General features: G+C 40.9%; 1 protein-coding gene across 2 annotated transcripts in view; it reads right to left on the minus strand.

Annotated features, from left to right (window-relative positions):
• SNX4 (sorting nexin 4) overlaps positions 1-22,066 on the minus strand; it is a 33,017-nt gene extending 10,951 nt beyond the window's left edge. Inside the window, exons 1-8 of one of the 2 annotated variants that reach the window (XM_014273114.3) lie at positions 21,663-22,066; positions 20,566-20,681; positions 12,023-12,161; positions 11,796-11,924; positions 10,725-10,772; positions 6,642-6,697; positions 2,054-2,126; positions 486-547 (exon numbers count right to left, since the gene is read on the minus strand). In XM_014273114.3, the coding sequence (XP_014128589.1) occupies positions 486-547; positions 2,054-2,126; positions 6,642-6,697; positions 10,725-10,772; positions 11,796-11,924; positions 12,023-12,161; positions 20,566-20,681; positions 21,663-21,857 (818 nt within the window). In that variant the 5' untranslated portion in view covers positions 21,858-22,066. Of the gene's footprint in view, positions 1-485; positions 548-2,053; positions 2,127-6,641; positions 6,698-10,724; positions 10,773-11,795; positions 11,946-12,022; positions 12,162-20,565; positions 20,682-21,662 lie in introns of both variants that reach the window. The other variant, XM_005495526.4, reaches the window with a different exon arrangement.
• Positions 22,067-22,406: the final 340 nt, after the last annotated feature.

The raw sequence follows: 22,406 nt of genomic DNA on the forward strand, positions 1-22,406 counted from the left end.
GAGGTTTCCCTTAACCAGAAGTTTAGATTCTTGAATTCTCCAGTGAGATGGAAAACTTGAGCATGCAATTCCCTCCTATAAATCAAAAAAACGATTGGCAAATTCACTTCTAAAAGCTACTAAAATTGGATAGATATAATTGTTGATTTTTATCCATTAAAAGAACCTAGAAGCTTTTTCAGAGACAACTGCATGAAGAATAGTGAGTTACTTTCTGAAGAAAGAAAATGCCAGCTCAGCAGAAGGAGGCCCAAAGATCTGGTACACAAAGCAAAAAGCTGTAGTCTTGCACTGGAAACTAAGCTCAGCAGATCAGGCAATCTCTGCACACAGCACAGAAATCTCATTAGCACTGCAATACGGAGTTTTTCAAGATAGACAATGAAATGTTTCAAATACACTTTTCAAAAGCATAGCACAACCAAGAAATTCCCTTCTCTCTCCCCATAACTATGTATGTATTTAAACACTGGATGAGCTCTTACCTGAATACTCTTCCATAGTTGCCATGGACTTTATAGACACCATAAAGCCGGTCTGCTACCCTCTAAAACATTTTAGAGACAGGTTTTGGTCATCAACATTAACTGCAATTGCTTTGTGAAAACCCACATCCATACATACTCCAAGCTAAAGCCTTAATGTTCTTACACAGGTAAACTAGATTAGGCCTAAATCTAACATAAGCCACAACTGAAAGAAAATAAAAATCAAAATCAACAGCATTAAATCCTGGAAGACTGAAGTCACAATCAATGCTATGTTGAAAAGCAGCATTTCAAATCTATCTTTGGAAGTGCTCAATGATAGGATATGTCTGTGGAGACCATAATCAAGCTCCCTCAGTTTTTGATAACCAAATAGAAGACATTCTTTATCTGAATAATGCCAAATTTATGCACACACTCATTTATTTAATTTATAGATGGCAAGTTAGAAGTCCATCTTGACATCAATGAAGTAGGGAAACCCTCAGTAAAATTCTAACAAGTGACTTGGTTTTTCCACCCAGCTGAGTGAACTAAGGGAAAGGAAATGAACTGAACTCATTGCTTGAGCTAGAGGTCATTTCAGCTGTTTGGAGTGCCAGTACCTGCTGCAGCCAGCACTACAGTGCTGGCAAAACCTCAGAAGAAAAGACATGTGTACACTCTGAAGTGTGAGTTGTAATCCAGTTAATGCCCTTGGAATTGTGACATACCAATGAATGAGATTAAAGTTCTGCAAGAGCTACCATTGTTATTATGATGTCTGTCACAGCAGTAGGAAAAAGGAAACAGTAACAAATTGCCCAACAGATCTCACACACACAACCCTGAGAAAACAGGACTGTCTGTAGAACACCACTTTTGGGAGTGACTAATTCTCTCAAGAACCTGAGTTCAGCAGAGCAATCCATTACTGTCCTCTCTGCCACACAGGCCCATGGAAAATTAAATCACGGTTGAACGTACTAAAAAGAAGTATCATGCTCTTACTATTGGACTTGCAATTTCTTATTTCCTTTTTGTGTCTTTAAAAAAATAACAACCTTCCACTCTCAACCCATAGGGTATCTAAGTGCATTACATAATTGTTGTCATCATTAGAAAGGCTATTATTTATTGCAGATCAATGAACGAGCCAAAAAAAGAAAATACATAGTGGAAAGCATAAAGGATTCATACTACAAGCTCATTATATGTCTGACCAGAAAACTGTGTTTTGAGGCCTTCCCAAACATTCAGCAAAAGCTACTTGTCTGCTGAGCAGAGAGAAGCAGACACCTCGACTCTGTTTAGAGCATCTCCCTGTGATACGTGACTACCACAGCACAGGGCAGATTAGCCCTGTCAAACCCAACCATCAGATCTGGAACTCTTCCCCCTCCCAGCTCTGTACAGTCAGTGCCCTCACCTCTTGCTGTCTCCTGCTCCACACTCCAGAGACAGACTCCCTCAGGCTAAACTGCCCTCATTCTAGAACACATATACCACTGCTCTTGACTAAACAAGAAATACAGCCTTATAAATAAATCATACTATTTGTCACGACACACATGGGAAATACTTACAGCTCTGACTCGCAGAAGGTGTGATATGACAGACTGCAGTTCATCGCTGTAGTGCTTTAGCTCAGTAAATCTCCTGGGAGCAGGAAACAGATAGTACATCATTAGCCATCATGAAAGCAAGCTTTCACAGCATGCACAATAGAGCCACAACCCTGCAGCCAGCAAGCAGAGCCTGGATTGTGTTGGAGTGGAATTAGCTGAAGACTCCTAAAGAAGTGACTGCTGAGTTTCATTTCCCTCAAGTGAACAAACATCCCAACACTTGCATGATTGCTGTTTCTTTAAATGCAAATGCTGAAGGCTCAGATTAAATTAGGAGATAAAATTTAATGAAGTAAGAGTAGTTAGCTGAAGTTATTACATCACTGTTTTGTTGTTAGGGGTTTTTAATGGGATTTGTAAAAGCAAGGGTTAGTGAATAGGAAAGCTTCAAACAAATAGAAAGCCAAAATCTGCTGAAGCATATTTCTCAATAAAAACTTGTTTACATTTCTGACCTGACAAAGATACTTTACTTTCAAGCTGTCTCTATCCAGTTTGGGCACAGGTTTTCAGGGGTTCAAGGAAACATTCACAATTACATTTTCCCTAAGGCTAATGTGTACAGTAACTGTAAGATATGAAATCCTACTGAGACTTGTACCTGCACAGGAGCCACATATGGCTGAAGGCCATCAAACCACTACATCTCAACAAGGTACCAGACAGGCAAGGCATTGCAAGTGACTTGTGTTCACTGCTGGCTTGTCACTTCTGGAGAAGAGGCATTTTATCAGCCAGCCCAGTCAGGCTTCAGAGGCAATTTAAGCTGATACCTTTAGCTCTTGCTAATAACAAAGGTGAATCGTTTGCCACAGCTTTGCCAGTGACAGGTAACCAACTGAACCACAGCTACAGCCTCTTGTGTACACATAAACCCTCCCTACTACACAAGTCTAGCTCATGACCTACTTTGGTACACAAGAATTTATTTATTTCATCCAGATAGGAAGCCAGAAACAGCTTTACCGAAATTACTGAACAATTATTGAAAATACACACAGAAGAATGCAACTAAAATTAAGGAACAGGAGACTGAGATTAGCGTTCCAGTTTGATGTTCAAGAATTAAAAAAAACCTTCATCCCTCCTCCCACCACAGGCACACAGTCAGGCTTTGTATTTCAGAATAGCTTGTACCCAAGAGGTCTTACAGAAATGAGTTGGGTCACTTGTTTTGGGTGACCAAGTATGAAATTCCAGGGTTTTTCATTTAACACCTCTTCCTCCCCTGCCAGGAAGTCTTCCCCTAAAATATTCCCATCCTTACATTCAGGAAGTAAAAGCTTTATTATGACTTCCAATACTTTTGATTTCCAAGAAGCATTTTTTATAGCATTATGACACACACAGGGTTAAAGTATATAAAAAGATTTAAAAGTTAGCAGAGAAGCTGTATGGGGAAAAAGAAATGTAGTCACTGATCTGCACAGTGGGATTTAGAGAGCAATCTTTTCAGTTTACACTTTATAAAATATGCACCAGGGCTGCATGTCAGACAGCTGCAGACACGTACAGTGAAGATATTTGAAATAATTGAACTAAAAACAAAAGATTAAAAAGCATGCCTGCAGCTCAGGAAGACTCCCCTTTCCACTACAGAAATTTATAACATAAAGTTTTATTTATCCTGTTTTGCCACAAAAAATCTTTTAGGAATGCTGTACTCCCTGAAGGCCAGAGTCAGAAGCCTAGCAGGACTTTCAGTATCCTGGCCTTCAGCAGCAATACATCTCTCAGAGCAATTCTTCCTCAATTAAAAGAAAATAATTTAAAATTACTACTTCAGAATCAAGCTGTCTTCTATTTTGTCTCATAAAAGCATAAACTAAAGTGCTGCTATTTTTTCCCAATCTTCTGTGAAGGTTGAAAATTTTACAAATATAATTTTCAGGAAAAACTGGTTTTAAGAGACTGGTGGTGTTGCAGATCAAAAGTTTATTTCTCAACTATTTGCTCAAGTCCTATTCATTGCTCATGTTAAAAAAAAAAAAAAAAAAGTTACATAATTATAAAGTAATTTCCAAACAGGGCTCAGTGAGGCACACAAAGAGATGTTTACTTTCCAGTGTAACCTAACAGTAGAAGTGTAAAACAAGAGATTGTTTAAAAAGCAACTGAGGCTTTTTAAACTAGCACCTTTCACTTGGTTTTACTGGTTCTGCAACATTAGGAACAGTCTAGGTACTTAACTGAGCTATTAAATAGAACTTGAGACACAAATGAAGAATTGATTGGGTCACATTGATGTAGGAACACCAGTAGGTCTTTCAAAAATATCTTTTATGATACTGGCAAAGAAAAAAAATTCCTTTAGAGTAGACAGCATTTCAGTGTAAGTTATTTACTTTGTGCATTTTACTCAGCAGCAATTCTCCTTGCATCAGGGCAGGCAGTGCCATTGTCCTGTTTTGTGAAGAGAGATATTACAAGAACAGAACTGTTCACTAAAAAACAAGCCACTTATCTGAATAACCAGACAAAAATACCCAGAGAGCTACTTTTAAAAAAATGTAAAAGCCTGCCTTAGGAAAAGCTTTAGTATTTTCTAAATAAATCTTCCACCAAAACCCAGAGCTATGGTTTTCCTTAGAGCCCAGAAAGAGAAAGAAAGTATGCATGCCATGAGGCCAAATCAGAGACATCTGCAGTAGATACAACTTTACCTCTGAGTACCAGAATACCATATTTTTATCACCATTGAAACTACAAATTGCTTCCCACAGGAGCAGGTTTAGTTTCCAGTCCACATTTGACCTGGAAGAGCAGCCTGGTTTCGGCTGCATGAAGCTCCTCGTGTTGCCAAGCTGATGGCTGCAGCTCCGTGGCAATCCCAGCTGGGAGCTGCAGCTGCTCCTCAGCTGAACCTCTCCTGGCCCAGGAGCCTGAAAGCCTACACTCCACACAGCACTCAGGTCACCCCTTTTGTTTCAGCAAGGTGAGCTTGCTGAACCACCTCACCAGCCAGCCACAGAACAGCAGCAAAGGTAAAGCAGAGGGGCCAGGCATCACATTGCAGGCAGCTCGAGCACCAGCGTGCTGGGCAGAGCAGGGCACTGTGCCTCCCGTCAGAGCCACACATGCTGCAGCAAAAGGCAAACAAACAACTTCTGCTCAGGAGTTATTTATTAAACAGTTTGTATCCCCAAGTGCAATTTGGAACTTAGGTTGCTGGCAGAATACAAGAGAAAACATGGCCCATTTCTCAAGTGCTGTGAAAGCTCTACCAAGGCACACACGCTCCAGGACTGTTTTTGTTACAAGCCCTTTCCTCATGTTTTCCTTGTATTAACCCTTTTTCTACTTTTTAACAAGCTCCTCCTCATAACAGCTTTGCTTTCTGAAAGATTGTTACAATTATTACAAGCTAACAAGAATGCTCCTTAAACAGTCTTGCCCACCCGTGCCTACAGTCAGACTTCTGGCAGTTTACCTGCTGTGAGAGCAGGAAAAGATAACTCCTACTGGCCACAGAGGAAGATGACTGAGGGTGAAGCATTCAAACAAGGGGCCATTTTCACCTGCAGATACAGAGAATTGCTGTCTTCCAATCTCATTCATTCATGTCATCATTTACATTAAACCCTGGCTAAAAGCTTCCTGGCTGCCACAGAAGGGCCTGAAAACAAGCACAGTAAAAAAGGAGGGACTGGACCAATTCACAGGCTAAGTCTATGAAGGGGCTCAGAAAGGTATCCTTAACACAATATGCACAGATATTGTATCCTTAACAGAACCCAGAGATTCTATGGCACAGACAGCAGTCAGGCACAGGAGCTCTCCCCAAGGGGCATCTCCTGGTGCCACTGCTGGACAGCAAGAGCACCCAGTAGAGCACTTTGCACAGGCCTCCACAGCCTGTGGATGGCAAACAGCAACATCTCTTGGCCCCATCACTGCACACTGATGCTTCTAAACCACTGCAGAAGTAGAAACTCCCATTTACCCTTCCCACATCACCAAGGGCGTGATGAACCTCCCACTATACACACTGACAATTCTGAGCAGTTCTTCCATCCAGCAGATTGCTCTAGTGCCTGTCCCAGAGCTCTGTAAACTGCAACAGAGCTGAACTGACCTCTGGACTTCCAAAAGCATCTGTGAAAATTGGCAGCTTGGAAAGAACTGTGAACTGCAACTCCAGGGTGTGTGCATCCAGAGCTGTACACCAGCAGACTTTTGGAAAGACCTACTATCAATCTGTACTCTGCTCATGCTTGGAAAGATTTCTTGAAAACAAATATTAAGAGGTTCTTTTTCAGAGTCTGGTTTTGGGGATTTTTTTGTCCCTTCATTTTAGTCTAGCTAAAATGAAATACTCATTTTACATAAAGTGATGGAATTTTTCTGAATGCTTCCTGCTTCTGGAGGCAGGATTCATCAAATATTTTCACACTACCTCTTTATTGGGCTCCTGTTAAGATCTGAAGTGCAGAAAGATAATTTTTCTTTTCTGAATTTATACTAAAGAGATAGAATATTCTGTCACCTAACGTTATAGTTATAACTGAAAAAGGGAAAGAGAGGGAAGAAGGATGTGGAATCTTACTTGTCTGGGTTTTTCACTCTGAATGTTGCATTAAGAGCTTTTAATCTGGAATCTGCCTGAAAAAGGGGAAAAAAAGCTTTGTTAATTTAATGCAATTAAATTTCAGTGACAAAAAAAATCTCAGCCTTCTGGCAGCACCATTAGAAAAACGTCCTGCCTTCATGGCATATTTAAGTCTTCCAACATTGAACAAGTTGACACCAGCTGCCCTGAATGTCAGATATTTTTATTAAAAAGTCAAAAAACTATGCTATTTTTGTGAATATGATGTAAACAGCAACCACTAAAATAAAGCTGGTAAAATCCAAGTCCCACAGAAATAGTCCCTTCTTAAAATGCTGCACAAATCATGGATTTAAGATACACAACCCCACATTCTTTTTAGATGAAGCAATTAGGTAACTTAAGACCATATGGACAAGCTATTTTATATTTCTCAAACCAAATAAAACCAGTGGTAGAGTGACCTCTATATGCTCTTTATTACCAGGAACAGTTCCCCAGTGAAATCAAAATCTTATATATGTTGTTCTCTTACTTTTTATGACTTGCTTTACAGAAAATATGTAATTTGTATATCAGAATAGAGCTCTTTTAAATGCAATGTTCTTCTCTATAGTAGAGCATATATAAATCTCTACACAACAAAATTCAATACCTAATTAAAAAGGTAATTGACTGCTTTGACTGTTTTTGAGATGTTGGCTTACCAATTACTGCAACAGTAGTATCGAATATTTCTAAGGAGATGGAGGGGTTTTTTTCCAATTTATTGAATATTAAACTGTGCAATTAGTATTTACTCCTAATAAGACACCAATACAGATGACAGATCCCAGCCTCATCCCTGAGGTCCACATCACTACAACTCTTCATTCCTACAATGCATTTTACACACAGCTCACTCAGGGCTCATCTATACCAAAGAAAAATGCCAATTGTGGGTAAATGGCTGGAGTTTATTTTTAATCAAAACATCCTTCTCTTCAGTAAAAGGAAAATAAATCAGCACACCTTGCAAGGTGTATAGATTTCCCACAGTGTACTCCTTTAGCTAACAGGCTGTGCCACAGCTGCAAGCAGTAAGTTGCTTCAGTAGTACTTCTTACTGCTGGTGTGTGACAAAAGATTATTTTGTGCCCTGTTACAGAAAACTCAGAGCCTGAAGAGCTATTTTGAATTTGTCAGTGAAGGGAACACAGTGTCTTCCCAAAACAAGAACAGAGCCCATCCTTTAGGGACCCTGTAATAGCATCTACAGATAAGACAGGCACAGTCTGAGACTGTTTCACCTCCCACTACATTTGGGCTGAGCAGAAGATCCCCCATACATAGCCTAGAGAAAAGGAGGCTCAGGGGAACCTTACTGCTCTCCACAATTTCCTGAAAGGAGGGTGTAGTGAAGTGGAGGTTGGTCTCTTCTCCCACATAACAAGCAGTAGGACAAGAGGAACCTGCCTCAAGTTGCTTCAGGGGAAGTTCAGATTGGATACTAGGAAACATTTCTTTACCAAAAGGATTGTCAGACACGGGATCAGGCTGCCCACACAAGTGATGGAGTCACCATCCCTCAATGTGTTTCAAAGATATGCTGATGTGGCACTCAGGGACATGGTTTAGTGGCAGAGTCAGGTTAACTGCAGCTGCTCTTCCAATGACCAAACCACCAAAACAAAGCATAACCCACAAGCTGAAAGGTAAGGGAACAAAACCCTCCAGACTAAGACAGACTGACACTGGGAGAAAGCAGGCTCATTGTCACAACTGTGTGTGACACTTCCCTAAGAATGTCTTGCAAAGGGAAGACAAGGCAGCATGGGGAAGCATGTCCCAGATAGCACAAGGAACAAAAAACACTGCAGGAGCTCCAAGTCCCAGCCTTTATGCTTATTCAGAGCACTTCTGAGGCTTGTAAGGTCTTGGATCTCCAATGCCATACCCCAACAAATCAACACACAAGCCAGTTACGTTTTGGGCTGTTCACACACACCTGCAGGTGCTCCTCACACCCTCTCACAGCACAAACATCACCCAGATACACTGACACTATCAGAGTCCTTCCCTCTGAGCAGCTATTGCCCAGAACCCTGTATTTATGTTCAAACAGCAGGCACCAAAGCCATTTGAATCTATTGGGGCAGCAGGCACAGAGAGCAGCTTTACACTTAGAAAGGAAAACTTCCTACCCTACAGTTCCAGGGCAAGTTTTTGTCTTTTGTCACATGCACACACAGTGCTCTGAAGGAAGAGTTCAGTAGGTCCATACAAGCACTGTCAGGCAGGAAGCACAATCCTGCCAGTGCTCAACCATCTCAGTAGGGCTATTTCCTTTTTGCCATTTGCAGCACAGTAACTCTCACACATCACTTTTGAGCATTTACACCAGAGTTAGACTTCTAGAGAAACATCTGTCCAGTCTTAAAATTGATATAAGAGTGACATGCACAATCATTTTAGAGATGAACCATCCAACAAATGAGGTACAGCTGAGGAGTTTTCAGAGTTAACACCTACTATGATCCAATAATCATTTCTGTAAACTAAAGAGAGATGGGAATTTTCTCTTTCCTACAGGAAGGGTTAACATCCCAAGTGACAAATCCCTTAAATTAAAAATCCCTTAAAAAATAAGTGCTGGGGTTGGGAGGGAGGAAAGGCATGATTTAATGATACAGCTGGCAGAATAAACAAAGTCTCCAACATCAACATTCAGCTATAGCATGCTACACTGTATTAATCCCTAATTTAAGATTTAGTTAGAGTTCAAACCCTCTCAGACAAAAAACACATCCTGCTTAAATGCAGCAGAGGCAGCAGAAACATAAACAAATGGTCTAATTTGAGTCTAAAACATGCACTGAATAGAGGTTTTCCTTCCAGTGTAGTGCTAAATATTGAGAGTTTATACTTTAGGTGTAGAATAAAGGGAAGATTCTTTTTACTAGGCTTCTGAAAAAGTTATTTTTCTTTCCTAAGGAAACTGGAACCATGAAAGGGAAAACATACACAATCAAATCTAGAGGGAAAACAAGACTTGCTAGTCTCTCATTTAATCTACAATGCGGTTTCAGGGAGGCAAATATTCTCAGCATTCTGCTATGAGTTTTCTTCCATAAACACACCACTGTGTGTTCTTCTGAACCCAGCCTGCCAGTACAAACTTTCTGAACTCCTATGAGTGTATGCAGCTTCAGAGCTTTACATTGTTTGCATTATGAACACCAGTAGTATGCAAACCCAACTGTAATGGAAGAGAATTATTGTCAACTTAAGTTATCAACAGTAAGTGTCAGTATCAAAGCCCCTTGGACACTGAGGATAAGAGCACCAGGGATTTTCTTTAGCTCTCACTATTTAGAATAATTCTTCATAATCCATCCAGTTTTCAGTTGTGATTTCATGAGAGCAGATCACATTACAATGAAACAAAAAGCTCACTATTGTCCCCATACAGTAATTCTTCCAGACACAGCCCAGCAATCTATCAGCTTCTCAGATTCTTGACCTGTACAGACACATGACCTCAGACCATTTATTCCTGCAAGTCTTCCACCAGTTTACCCAGCCATGAACTCGCTGATGTCAATGAGGATAGTGTTACTCCAAGACACATTCTGTTAAACAGTTAAGGGGCACCAAATCCATCTGTCTTAGTCCCTTTCACCAACTGCTCCTTGCAGAGAAGTCCTACAATTCAGACCTCTTTGCTTACCTTTTTTTGACACCTTGCACCTCTTACCAGACTAAATTTGACACCCACCTTTCAAAATGCTAAACTAAAGAAAAAAACACAAAACCTCATTGCTGTGGCCTCAAGTTCATTACTTTTAAAGCTTCTAAGGATTCTACGTTAGCAGCAGAATTACAGAGGCATGAAACAAGCCTGCTAGAGAACTTAACTGCAGTCCTACCTATCACATGCCAAGAACATCACTGTTTTTTGTAATAACAAGTATTCATGAAGCAATGCCTTTAACTCATTCTTACAGCAAACATCCTTTCATAAATAGCCTAAAAATCATTTGCTGGAATATGTCTGTGTCATATCACAGCAATCACAAGACAAACAATTACAGTAATTACCTTCAACTGAAATCCAGTCTCATTCACCATTTCTTTCCATCCACCTTCCTAAATATACAAGAGAAGAATGTTCAGTTAGAGTGATTTAAGAATGCTGCAGCTTTTGCAAGTCCCTGTGAGAGCCTATATCAAAGGAGATTGTCCACAATGCCTGGCTTCTGCCTCAGCTACCCTCCCCACATCTTTTCAAGAATCTGGGTTAAGAATAACCAATCATTATGTTGTGCTTGCATACTAATCTCCCCCCAGAAACCCTCTTCTCAATAATCTCTTGGGAGCAGGAGCACACTGCTTTGTCTAAAAAGAGTAGCTAACATAGTTTGCTTCTGAAATTACCAGCATCTCCAAGGAGTTTTGCATCTCAAGGCAGAGAGCAGAGAGCACACAGATGACAACAGTTTGCAGTCCATGTGCCATCACCTGGCTCAGGTGTACTGCTGGTTTTCCACTGTTTTCAGCTCCCATATATCAGTTCCCCCACATACTGTACCGTGGCAAACACAGCTGTTCAGTCCAGTATTTGGGAATCTCTCATCAAAGCACAGTATAAAGAACTATCCAACATCTAAAGTTGAAAGCTGCAGAATCAATGCTTAAGCTGACAATTGGACCATAACTTCTGTGACAATGTATTGTAGCAGTTTTGGACCACAACACAGGAATGGATGACCCAAACCACAAGGCTAAAGAAACCATGGATATCCAAAGAGTGAAGTGGAAGCCAGGGCTGTCCCTGTCCCTGGTAATTAGTTCAGCTTTAGCCCTATGGAAGAGCTCCCAACCAACATGCATTAAGTTCCCAATAGACTGTTCCAAGGAGGTGGAAATTCTCTCTTAGGAGCCTTACAACTTGGCTAGAAAAAAGTCATAAGGTAGATTAGAAGGGGAACTGTACAACTGCAGGCTGCTCTCAAGAAGCTTTTAGCTGGACAAGGCTTTTCCACCTCAAGTTTATTTACGTTGTCTATTTTTCCTCCTGACACAGAACAAGCTATGGGTCAATAGAAAAGATCAAAAGGACATTATCTTAATTAAATAATCACTAAATAATGTATTTAGAAATAACTTTACCTGCATTAAAAATGCATAAAAGATTTTGTCTTGGCAAAGAACAGGATGTGAAGCCACACGTAACAAGAAGTTTTCCAGACCAATTCTTCTTCTTTCCACAAAATCTGGATCCATATTATCTGCTGATAGCTTATGCCAAACAAAGTCAGCCTAGTTAAACAGAAGAGTGTCAACAGTAAATTAAAAAACAAACAAGACAAAGCAAGCCACAGTTTCAATTTCCTTACCCTTTTTTCTGGCAAAGGAGGAACAACAATATGTGGATAGGTGACTGACAAATAATTCCTCAACAACTCAAATTCACTGTAACGTCGCCACAGGGACTCCACTGGGGCACATTGTCCCTCACTCTGGGACTCAACAGCTCTGAAAGACAAAGCAGCAAATTTGAACATTAGTGAGCCATCACCTGCTCCCCCAAAAACCATCAGTGCAATTAGACCAAAGGCCCCAAGTACAGCAGTGATTACTGCATGACTTGCCCATAACCTAAAGCAACCTTAATTAATTTCATGTCTACATACTTAATTTAAAAATATTTATAATTTCTGCCTGATAGCACTTGAATTTGCTAGGAACACAGGAAAAGTCAATGCACTTACACATCAAAAACAAACAGGTAGGTCACAATCAAGTAAAGGGACTCATGTGGCTTATTCCACACCCTTATAGAAATAACCCTATTTCTCCTGGAACAGTGTTAGGTTCAAAGTCAGTAAAATTTCCTGAGTACCTGAAGGATACAGAATATTGTAAGAAGAAATTTACTATTCAGTGGGAAAGCTTTCACTTCAGAGGACAAAAATGGTCTTGCATACAACAGCTGACACAGTTACAAATAAAATTTTAAAAATATTAAGCTATTTTAAAGGATATTTTTAGAAAAAGAGCAAATTTCAAAGTACTTCCAATTTTCTTTTTTTGTTCAAAGTGACATGTTTTTATATTTATGGACCAAAAATGTAACAAACTACCTAGAGCAGGCAGGTACAAAATTTATGTGTCTGAAAAATTTGTTGAAGACTTAAAACCAACATGGCCTAGCAAGGTAAAAAAGGATTTTTTGTTACTATAAAAGGAGAAATCATTGAATACAGGATTGGAAAGTAATACAAATACTTGATGAGAAGAATAATTTTTCATACATGACATTCAAAGCAATAGAAATACTTTGCAATATCATAAAACAAGCATTGGGTAGCAACACTTCCAGCAGTTAGCATATGCCAGAATAAACACAGAGAGAGAATTCACACAAGGGACTTTAAATAAAACAGTGGTGATTTCTACATCTACTTTATTCTTCATTGAAGTGACTACCTAGCACACAAAGCACTGGCATAAACCTACAAGGAACAATATTGACTGCTGAGTTTGGAAGGGACCTGTCTGTGATGCAGCTCCTTGCTCAAAGCAGAATGTTCTGAGCCACGTTCACCTGGGTTTTGAGCATCTCCAAGAATTGAGACTCCACCACACTGAGCAACCCACTCCCATGTTTGACAAACCTCACAATAAAGAGGTTTTCTCACTTTTACCTGGAATTCTCAAGTTTGAATCTGTGGGCACTGCCTTTTGCCCTCTCTCAGCACCACAGAAGGCTGACTCCATCTTCTTTACCTCCCCACCAGGTACTGATCCACAGCTGCCAAAATCAGCTGTCTCTGGCACAGGCTGAACACAATTCCATCTCTCTCAGCCTCTCCCTGCAGGTCAGACAATCCAAGCCCATAATCATCCTCACAGCCCTTCACTGGACTTGCTTCAGTAAATCCACATCCTTCTGGTGCTGGAGGACTCAGAACTGAGAACAATAAATTATGAACTACAAACAGTTACTCATAAAGTATTTAGTAGAAGAGAATGCTACATTATTTTTTCCAGCAAAAGTCAGGCTTTACAGTTCTTGAAATCATAAGAACTTTGTGAAGTTTTAAAACATCTAAGAAGCACACAAATTATTGATAATTTTTAAAGCTGTTTTTAACCTACAAGGTCAGATTTCTAATGATCTTATTGAAAAACAATCCCATTCCAAAGCTGCCCCAGTTTTTTGATACATTTAAACAAAATACAAGGTGCCTCAATTTGTGAGCCCTCATTAGAGAGGAACAGGCTTGCTACAAACTTTGGTTTAGCTACATTTTCAGGTAGAATAATGTCATGTAGAAGAACACAAAAGATACTTTTTTAACTTAGTAAGGTGGAACAATTTTTATGTATCTACCCATGCCTTGGAGAAAGGACATTCATTCCAGGTAACTGAATTTGTAGGGGGAAAAAAACTTCACAAGTAAGAAGAAGAAAGGATAAATTCATAGCATTCAAAATAAACTGCTGCAGATCAAAACTATTTGAGAGTGACTCAAAAGGAAAAGGCAAGTACACTACTGACAGCCACCATTCACGCTGCCAGCATCCCACAGAATTCTCCCCCATTACAGTATTTAAATTCAATGAACTGCACCTGCAAATACTGAGTTCTGAAGAGGGTAAGCTCAGCCTAGCCTGGACTGACAGGCTGAGCAGCATTCCTCCCCACACTAACTGCTGCACCATTCAAATATTACAAGAACACTTCAGCTCAAAGCAGGTATCTAGTGATTGAACTATTGATGAGTAAGAGGTAAATTTGAATAGACAAGGAATTGAGCTACTGTGCCTGAAAAGATTAATTGTTTAGTCAAAAGCTGAAGGCACAAACATTGCATTCCTGGAGGAAAAACACCCAGCAGGGTTTGGTAAACAATCTGGCATTCAAGACACTCACATAAAAGTACTTCAGAATTACAGATCCTTTTTAGCTTCAGTAGCTTACCAACCAGCTGCACTGACTTACACCATGGGATTCAAAACTTCCACATGGGTTATCGTCAGCCCTTAAGAAAGACTGCTACCATCAATACATGATAGTATTATGGGGATCCTGCCTGAGAACAGACTGCACAAGCAAGCATAAATAGGGAGGTAAGAAAAACACGGGTCAGGATTGCCCTGAGAACCCAGGCACATGCCAGGAGGACATATCTGTGCTGCAGATACAGATGCTGCTGTGCCAGCCTTCTGGCAGGAGAATGGTCCATCTCTGTAAGCATCTCAATCATGCTTATAATGCTCTGTAATTGTTTTGCAGAGTTAATTAGAAAGTAGGAGCAGCAAAGGCCAGGCTGAGCCTTAACTGTGGGGAAAAAAAAAAAAAAAGAAAAACCCTTTCTGAACATGCCTGCTAATCAACTTTGTATTTGCTACAATTAATAAGAACCCATCAGTTATTTGAAAAAAACATAGTAGTAACATCTCAGTCCACACACATTAAGCAGAAAACTAAATATTAATCAAAAATTTTAAAAGGTCATTTGGGAGCATAACACTTCAGCAGAAAAAGACCACAGCTTTATAGAGAAGCCTAGTCCTACATCAGCACAAACAGCTTCCCCATTACTTGAAGTTTTATGCCCACACAGGGCCTCAAGAACTCCAGGAGGAAGGAAGCAAACTACCAGACCAGTTCATACCACTCACTGCACCTACCCTGCCCACACTGAAGACACTAAGGAAGTTTACTGCATCTAAAGCCTACTGTCAATTATTCTGACAAAGCAGATCTGTGGACAGAAGTTAGGCTTCCCCCAGTCTCAGTTAATCAAGATTTACAATCCTTGTGAGGGACACAAAAACCTCACACTATACCCTGAAGAAAAAGATTAAATTACTACCAGAGAATCTTGAAGGTCAAACCTGCCTGTGTAGTTAATTCTTTCTTAACCAGGCAGCAGCTGATAAAACCACCTCACTGTAGTGTGTGTTTAGCAGCCTGACATTATTCTCATCTAAGATCATACTTGTTTCCTTTATTCTAACATGCATTTATTCTCAGTGTCTCAGGAGTGCAAACACTGCCTTTTACAGCTGCTTTTATCTTCATCAGGAGAGCACCTATAAAGCACCTCACAAAGAAGCCATGCTTCTTTAATTAATTGATTTGAATACATTTAAGACATTTTGAAATAATTACTATCAGTTGCACCTCCCAGGCTTACACCCAGCTCAGAGTAATCCCCCAGGCTGTGCTCTCTAGAGCACACAGTGCTGCAGAGCTGGCTAAAGGAGGGGAGCAGCAAAGTTCTTTACAAAGCTGTGGTGGGCAGGCACTGCACAGCTCTGTTAGGAGCCTGTGTCAGCACCATGGCCTTTTAAAGGAGGCAATAGGAGCTTGAAACTGCAGGGATGGATTCAGGACAGGCAACCAAGATGAGAAAATTTTTTTTTTTAATCACGTCAAAAATGTCTCTGCCTGGTTACATAGGAGGTCATAAAATATCACCAATTAGAAGAGCATTTCCTCCCCAGGAACACCATTTCAGAAAGGAAGTAGAAATCCACAAAGGTACTCATTAGACTTAATACCTTCACTACCATCTAATTTTTCAGACCATGTTATGAACTTCCCCATTAAATGCAAGTATTGCAGACCAGTTTCAATTAAGATTATAATCACTTGTTGACGTTCAGTCAAACTTCTCAATTTGTTTTGGTTCTAAAAACACAATATAATACTTGTACAGTCTTCAGGCAGGAAAACCATATGTTTTCCCTTTAATGACACTTTTAACAATGCAAGTTATTCATCAAACCAACCAACCTGCCTGAAAAAATTAAAAAGACAAAATTAAAACCTTCAGCTTTTACATTTATAACTGATGCTATCATAACCAATTCAAAGATTACATTACTTCATGTCTCATTTATTTGCCTTAATTCAAAGTGTCAATGTGAAAACTTTAGTCCATCTAATTAACCTCTTCTCACTTCTCATTTAAAACTAATTATCTTAAATGAGCCATTAAATAATTCTGAATGCAATAAAGACAAATGGCTGTGAAGTATTAAATCAGACAAGAAGGAAATACACAGGTTTATTTCCTTGTAAAAGCAATCATCTCTGCAATGGCAGAAGCAGTAACTCTGCTTTCAACCTTTGACCTTCCAGTGTAAGAGAAGTGACACTTCCACTCCCTGTAGTGGGCAAAGTTCACTCCCTGTGCAGAGGAACACCATTTTAGAGGGATGGGCAACTTTTCCCAGCAGCTATTTAGAAATAGTCTATGTATTTAGGCCTCTCAGACAGCTGATGTTTAATAACTGCTCTTCTACCTGGCAAGCTGTATGACAAGGAAGCATTTCTCTTGCCAGAAGGTTTTCCACAGCCAGGTGATTCTTTGGTTTTTTTGTACTGTCACCCAGTTTACTGTATTTAACTAAAACATACATTTGTCAGGAAGATGAATGATTCATAGTTTCTATCAAGTAAAAATCATCAGAAAACTAGGTTCTCAAAACCTCAGTCTTCTTTTAGCTCCCAACTCTCCCCTGTTTAAAGCTCATGCTGAATTTACTTTTTCCCTCACACCTCTTTGGAGTACTTTGGACAAGTCTTCCTGACTCCCATTGGCCAAACTCTGCCCTTTACTGTTCTATCAGAAGACAACGTTTGTCCTTTGTGGGCATTCATCCTGTGCCTCTTCTCAGGAAACCCATACCTGGGCTTTTCACCTAGCCCAGTGTGAAGAAGGGAACTTTGAGAAAGGTATTAAACAAAATAAAACAAAGGAAAAACTCCTGAAATCCCACAGTGCAGCACTGCTATCACTGAACTGTGGCCTGGCCAGTTACTGATTTCCAAGTCCATTTCTCTCACAGAAACTTTCTTTAGAAGTTCTCACACTTAAGATGGGCAATCCAAGGTCTTAACAGAGAAGCAGGTAACACTCCTATCACTGTTTAACTAGTGAAAAACTTTCCAAAGACTGTAACCAGAAACAAGACTAGTAACTTCCCAGCCATACTGTGGGAGTAAAAAGGAAATAAAATGAACCCCCTTGTCAAATTACTGCAAGAGAAAGTGAAGACTAGTAGGACTGGAAACCAGGGAATCTGCTGTTAAGTGGCTGGAGAGCAGGCTGCACAAACTTGTGCTACTTTTTCCTAAAGTCACATTTAAAACAGAACAAAAAAAAAAATACATGCTAGTCATCATATTGTTTGATTGGGAAGGTCAGGATAGAAATCTTTTAGTCAGCAGAGATGAAAGGAAAGTGAACTAAATGGAAGTGTCCTACTACTACAGAAGAAACAGTTTACTTTAAAGGAGACCAAGGGAAAAAAAGCATTCCCTGTATGGCCTATAATTAAAAGTGCAATACCACAGAGCACTTTAGAGGTGCTCTGCATTCTGATTAACTTTCAGCTCTGTCATGGAAATAACAGGTACAAAGCCAGGAGTCCCACTCAGGGGTTTATTCCACCTGAGTTCTTGTAGTTTCATGCAGACTCTGATGTAAGACACAGCTGCCTAAAATTCTAACAAGCAAGTCTGGATTTAAGTAAGATCCTGGATATTTGCTACTTCCCTTACAGAAAGCAAGTGATATGCTGAGCACATCTCAAGAAGGAATATTTAGCTGCACTTCTTAAGAACATGTACTTGCCTTAATGCCATTTCCCACAAATAGGTAGAAGTGACCTCTGTTCTCACAGGGAGAATATAAAAATTGATTTATTTTTAAATAACTGTATAGTTTAACAGAAGCTGTGAAACAAACTGACATTATGACTAATTGAATGGAAATAGCTCATAATAAAAAATCTAATTAGGTAATGCAGAAAGGTCTAAAACAAGAAGATGTTTTCAGGAAACACAAGCCTTGGAATTTGTTGATGCTCTGCAGTCTACAGCAATGGAGTTTGTTTTGTCTCAAAGAAATATATCTACATCAAAGTATAATAGCACATTAGTAAAAAATCAACAAAAGTCACACAAAAATGTGAGCATAGTAGTTAAGTCTTTTCATTCAAAAAGGAAAAAAAAAGTAACACCATCACTTGCATTTTGAAAACATTTTCACCAGCACCAGTGAAACTCATGTGTTAAAGGTTTCAGCACTCAGCTCCTGTTCTATAACAAATTGTCGAAATTGTATCCATCTTGTGTCTCTAATTCACCCAGATAGAATTCCTCAATTCAAACTGAAATTAAATTCTAGATAGCAGTAATGGTGGAACCCCAGTTCACATAAACATAATGCAACTATTATTAAGTGGTCTTCCCTTTACATTACTATAAACAGTTTTATTCTTCAGCTACAAAATATCTTATTACCCAGACAAATTACTGTGAAGCCCACCTACAGCTACAGGCTCAGCAGGAAGCACATTTAATAGCCACCAATTATATTTATGCAAGAAGTTCTGCCTTCTCAGCAAAAGGAATAGAGAACCTATTTTATTACAGATGTGACAAACACACATTTTCAAATCGCTCTGTGACAAACATGTAATTGGTCTCGGTATTTGCTGACCACAGAGTAAAATAAATCCTAATGAAAGAACACAATCTGGCCAGCAAAGTACAGCTTTGCCACTATGAAAGAACAACTGGGAAAGAGCAGTGGGAGCAACTCTAAAGTAATGCAAGGATGACTGGAAAAGGAGATGCAGTCAGCATGTTCTGGGGCTGCATAAATCTGCCCCCAGAGCACACTTCATATCACAGTCAGGCCCCAATGATTCCAATTTTCTTCTCTTTTCCTTCAGAAATATCATTACAATAAAAACAACATTACTTACATGAGAAGGTGTGATCTTTAATATCAATACACTGTAAAGGTATTTTTAAGCATCTGAGCAACTGTCAAAGAGCTACGATATTTGAAAAATATATGTCTGTTTTGGACTCTGTTCTTTAAGTTTAGCAAAATACAGCAAACTTATCCCAGCAGGCCTGCAATCAGTGTGACTGGTGTGTCCATCAGCTAAACAAGCTAAGAGGCCTTTTTGCTAGCAGATACAAGGCTTATGTGTCAGTTTTACAATTTGAACTCTTCAGAGCCTTTGCAAAACGCAACTGCTTTGTTTCAAAAGGTTTTCTTTGTACAGAAGATAATTCCAAAGTCAAGGCCCAAAGGTTAAAACTGGTAGTATAAAGAAGAGCTAAACAAAACTCGTAACAAAGTCTAATTTTGAAATTCTTGCTTCAGCTGAGTAACATGACCCCACTTAAAAGGAGTCATCTGTTACTGTTTGGAAAGTAAGGATAAGTTAGATTTTAAAGTTTTGCTACTATTCATTACTTGAAATTTTGTGCTTGTGGTACTGAGAATGTTTATGACACCAGTAGTGTTCCTCTTGTTAACACAAGAAGATTAAGAGCAGTAAGTTCCCCAGTGAAAGTTCAAGCTAGCATGAAAAAAGGAAATAGTTAGCTAACTCTAACCCTTAAACCATCTACAAGGAGTATGTGGTAATCAGATCAAGCAAAACACTTCAAATATAAGCTGAGCAATAAATTTGGACCACATGACATAAGTCATGAGACTTCTCTCTTTCTTGTCATCTCAAGCAAGCCTAACAGTTACTTTAGACCTCTCTCACAAATACATGCATAAATGTGTCCAACTTATGTCCACAAAATAACCAAGCAGTTGCTGGCACCATTTCAATGCAACAACTTTCAAACACACATTTTTCCACCTAGCTCCAAATGAAGAATAACAGTACACAAATACACAAAACCAACACTAGTACTGAACTGGAGATCAGCTGCCAAATTTTCACAGGAAAAGATCCTCCAGAGTGGGTTGATAACCACAAAGCACAAAACAGCTAAATCCTCTCATCAACTGTACCTGATTATTTTTAGGGGTGGAAGGAGGGAAAATCTGTTTAGAATGGCACATCCATGTACGCTTGAGACTGAGCTCTCATCACCCACCTAGTCTCAATGAGGTAAGCAGTGTATGTTTCTTGTATGTTCATGGCATTCCTCCCAGTCCGTTTTTCAGCTTCTGAAACCGTGATTTCCATTTTCTTTGCCAAACAATCTTCCATCTTTTAAGAAGAGGAAAATAAAGATTCATGTAACATTAACCACACAAAGCAAAGGCTACTAACCTTGCCTCCCCTTCTCCTACACCACATTTGTTCAAATAAGACAAGCCTCTGTGGAATAAAGGCTTTGACAGGGCTTTGCTTTATACCTATGTTCTGTATCACATTTGCAAGTGAAAACTGGAAACCTCCTTTAGGGAGAAAACAGAAAAGTCAACAAACGGACAACTTCAGGTACCAAAAACCACCCTGAGCCAGGAGGATACAGAAATGAGAAATATTTTTTCTTTACAGGTAACAAAGTAACCTTTTTTTAAAAAACAAACACACTAACCCCAGTATTTTCTATCCAAACACTTCCCAGCTACCAGTGAATTCCTCTTCAGGACACTCGGGACACATGTAGCCACCTCTCCCCTTTCACAGGAAACAGAATATATCCGGACCAAGATGTTTTTATTTTAATCTCTCAGAGGGGGATCGTTATCTTTTACACACTGGCCGCCAGAAATCAGTAAGGACCACACGCCCACCATGAAAAGGCAGAGCTGCACCGAGCAGGGAGGGGGAGTCACTTGTGAAATTAAGGGGGGAGGGGAAGATAAAACCATAACTGATAATAATAAACAATAATCTGACGTTAGGGACCAGGGCAGAGGGTGCACAACGCTCTCTCACAGCGGCCAGGACGGGGCTGCGAAGAGAACCCCGCAGCTCAGAGGGTCACGCTGCACAGCTCTGCCCCGCGCTCCGCCGAGCAGGGCTCGGCCCCAGGCAGCGAAGGAAGGGCTGGACCCACCTGTAGCCCCTTCCCGCCGCGGCGGGCAGCGCCGAGCGAGCGCCCGGCCCCCCGAGCCCCGCCACCCTCCCCGCCCGGCGCGGGCAGCGCGCTCAGGAAAGCCCGGTGCTCGCCCGGCGGAGCAGGCCGAGAGCGCGGGGAGGGGGACGCTGCCCCTCCGCCACCGCCCTCCGCACCCTCACCGCGGCCAAGGGCTGCTCCGGGCCCGGCAGGGCGCCCTCGTCTTCCTCCTCCTCTTCTTCTTCCTCCTCTTCCTCCTCCTCTTCCTCCTCCTCCGGGCGGCTGCCGCTCGGCTCGGGCTCGGTGCTCTCCATGGGGCTCGGGGGCTCGGCCGCGGCGCTGCGCGCAGGCGCTGAGCCGGGCTCCGGCCGAGCCATGGCCGCTCCCGGAGCCGGGCCGGGCCGGGTCGGGGTGTGTCCGCGGGCTGCGGGCGGGGGCGAGCCCGGCGGGCACGGCCCTCACCGCCCTCGCCGCGCCCGTGCCCGTGCGCGGGCTCGACCCGGGGGCGCTGAGGGCGTCCTGCCCGCCCTGGTGCCCAGAAGGGGCTCCTTCGTGCCCCTGTGCACGGGCACCCCTCGCTGGGACCGTGCTCCGCTCCCCCACAGGCAGCTTTGAGCCTCCTGTCCCTGGCCGGGACAAAGCTTCCCCCGGCCCCTCAGCCGCACTCTTACAGCTTTAAATGTTTATTTCTAAAATTTGCTTGTGTCGTTGTTCCCCTTTTAGTCCTCAGGTCACTGAAGAGTTTCTCATGCCATGCTTCACACACCTTTCCTGTTTATTTTTTCATTGGTTGGTTGGTTGGGGTTTTTGACACCCTGCATTGTTACAGCAAATAACACACCTTAAACAAAAATTAAATTCCATACTAACGGGAAATATTTCGGATACTTTCTCATCTTTCATCTATAGCAAGATTCGTCACTTTC

Source organism: Zonotrichia albicollis, chromosome 10 (genome assembly GCF_047830755.1).
Source record: "Zonotrichia albicollis isolate bZonAlb1 chromosome 10, bZonAlb1.hap1, whole genome shotgun sequence".
Taxonomy (NCBI): domain Eukaryota; kingdom Metazoa; phylum Chordata; class Aves; order Passeriformes; family Passerellidae; genus Zonotrichia; species Zonotrichia albicollis.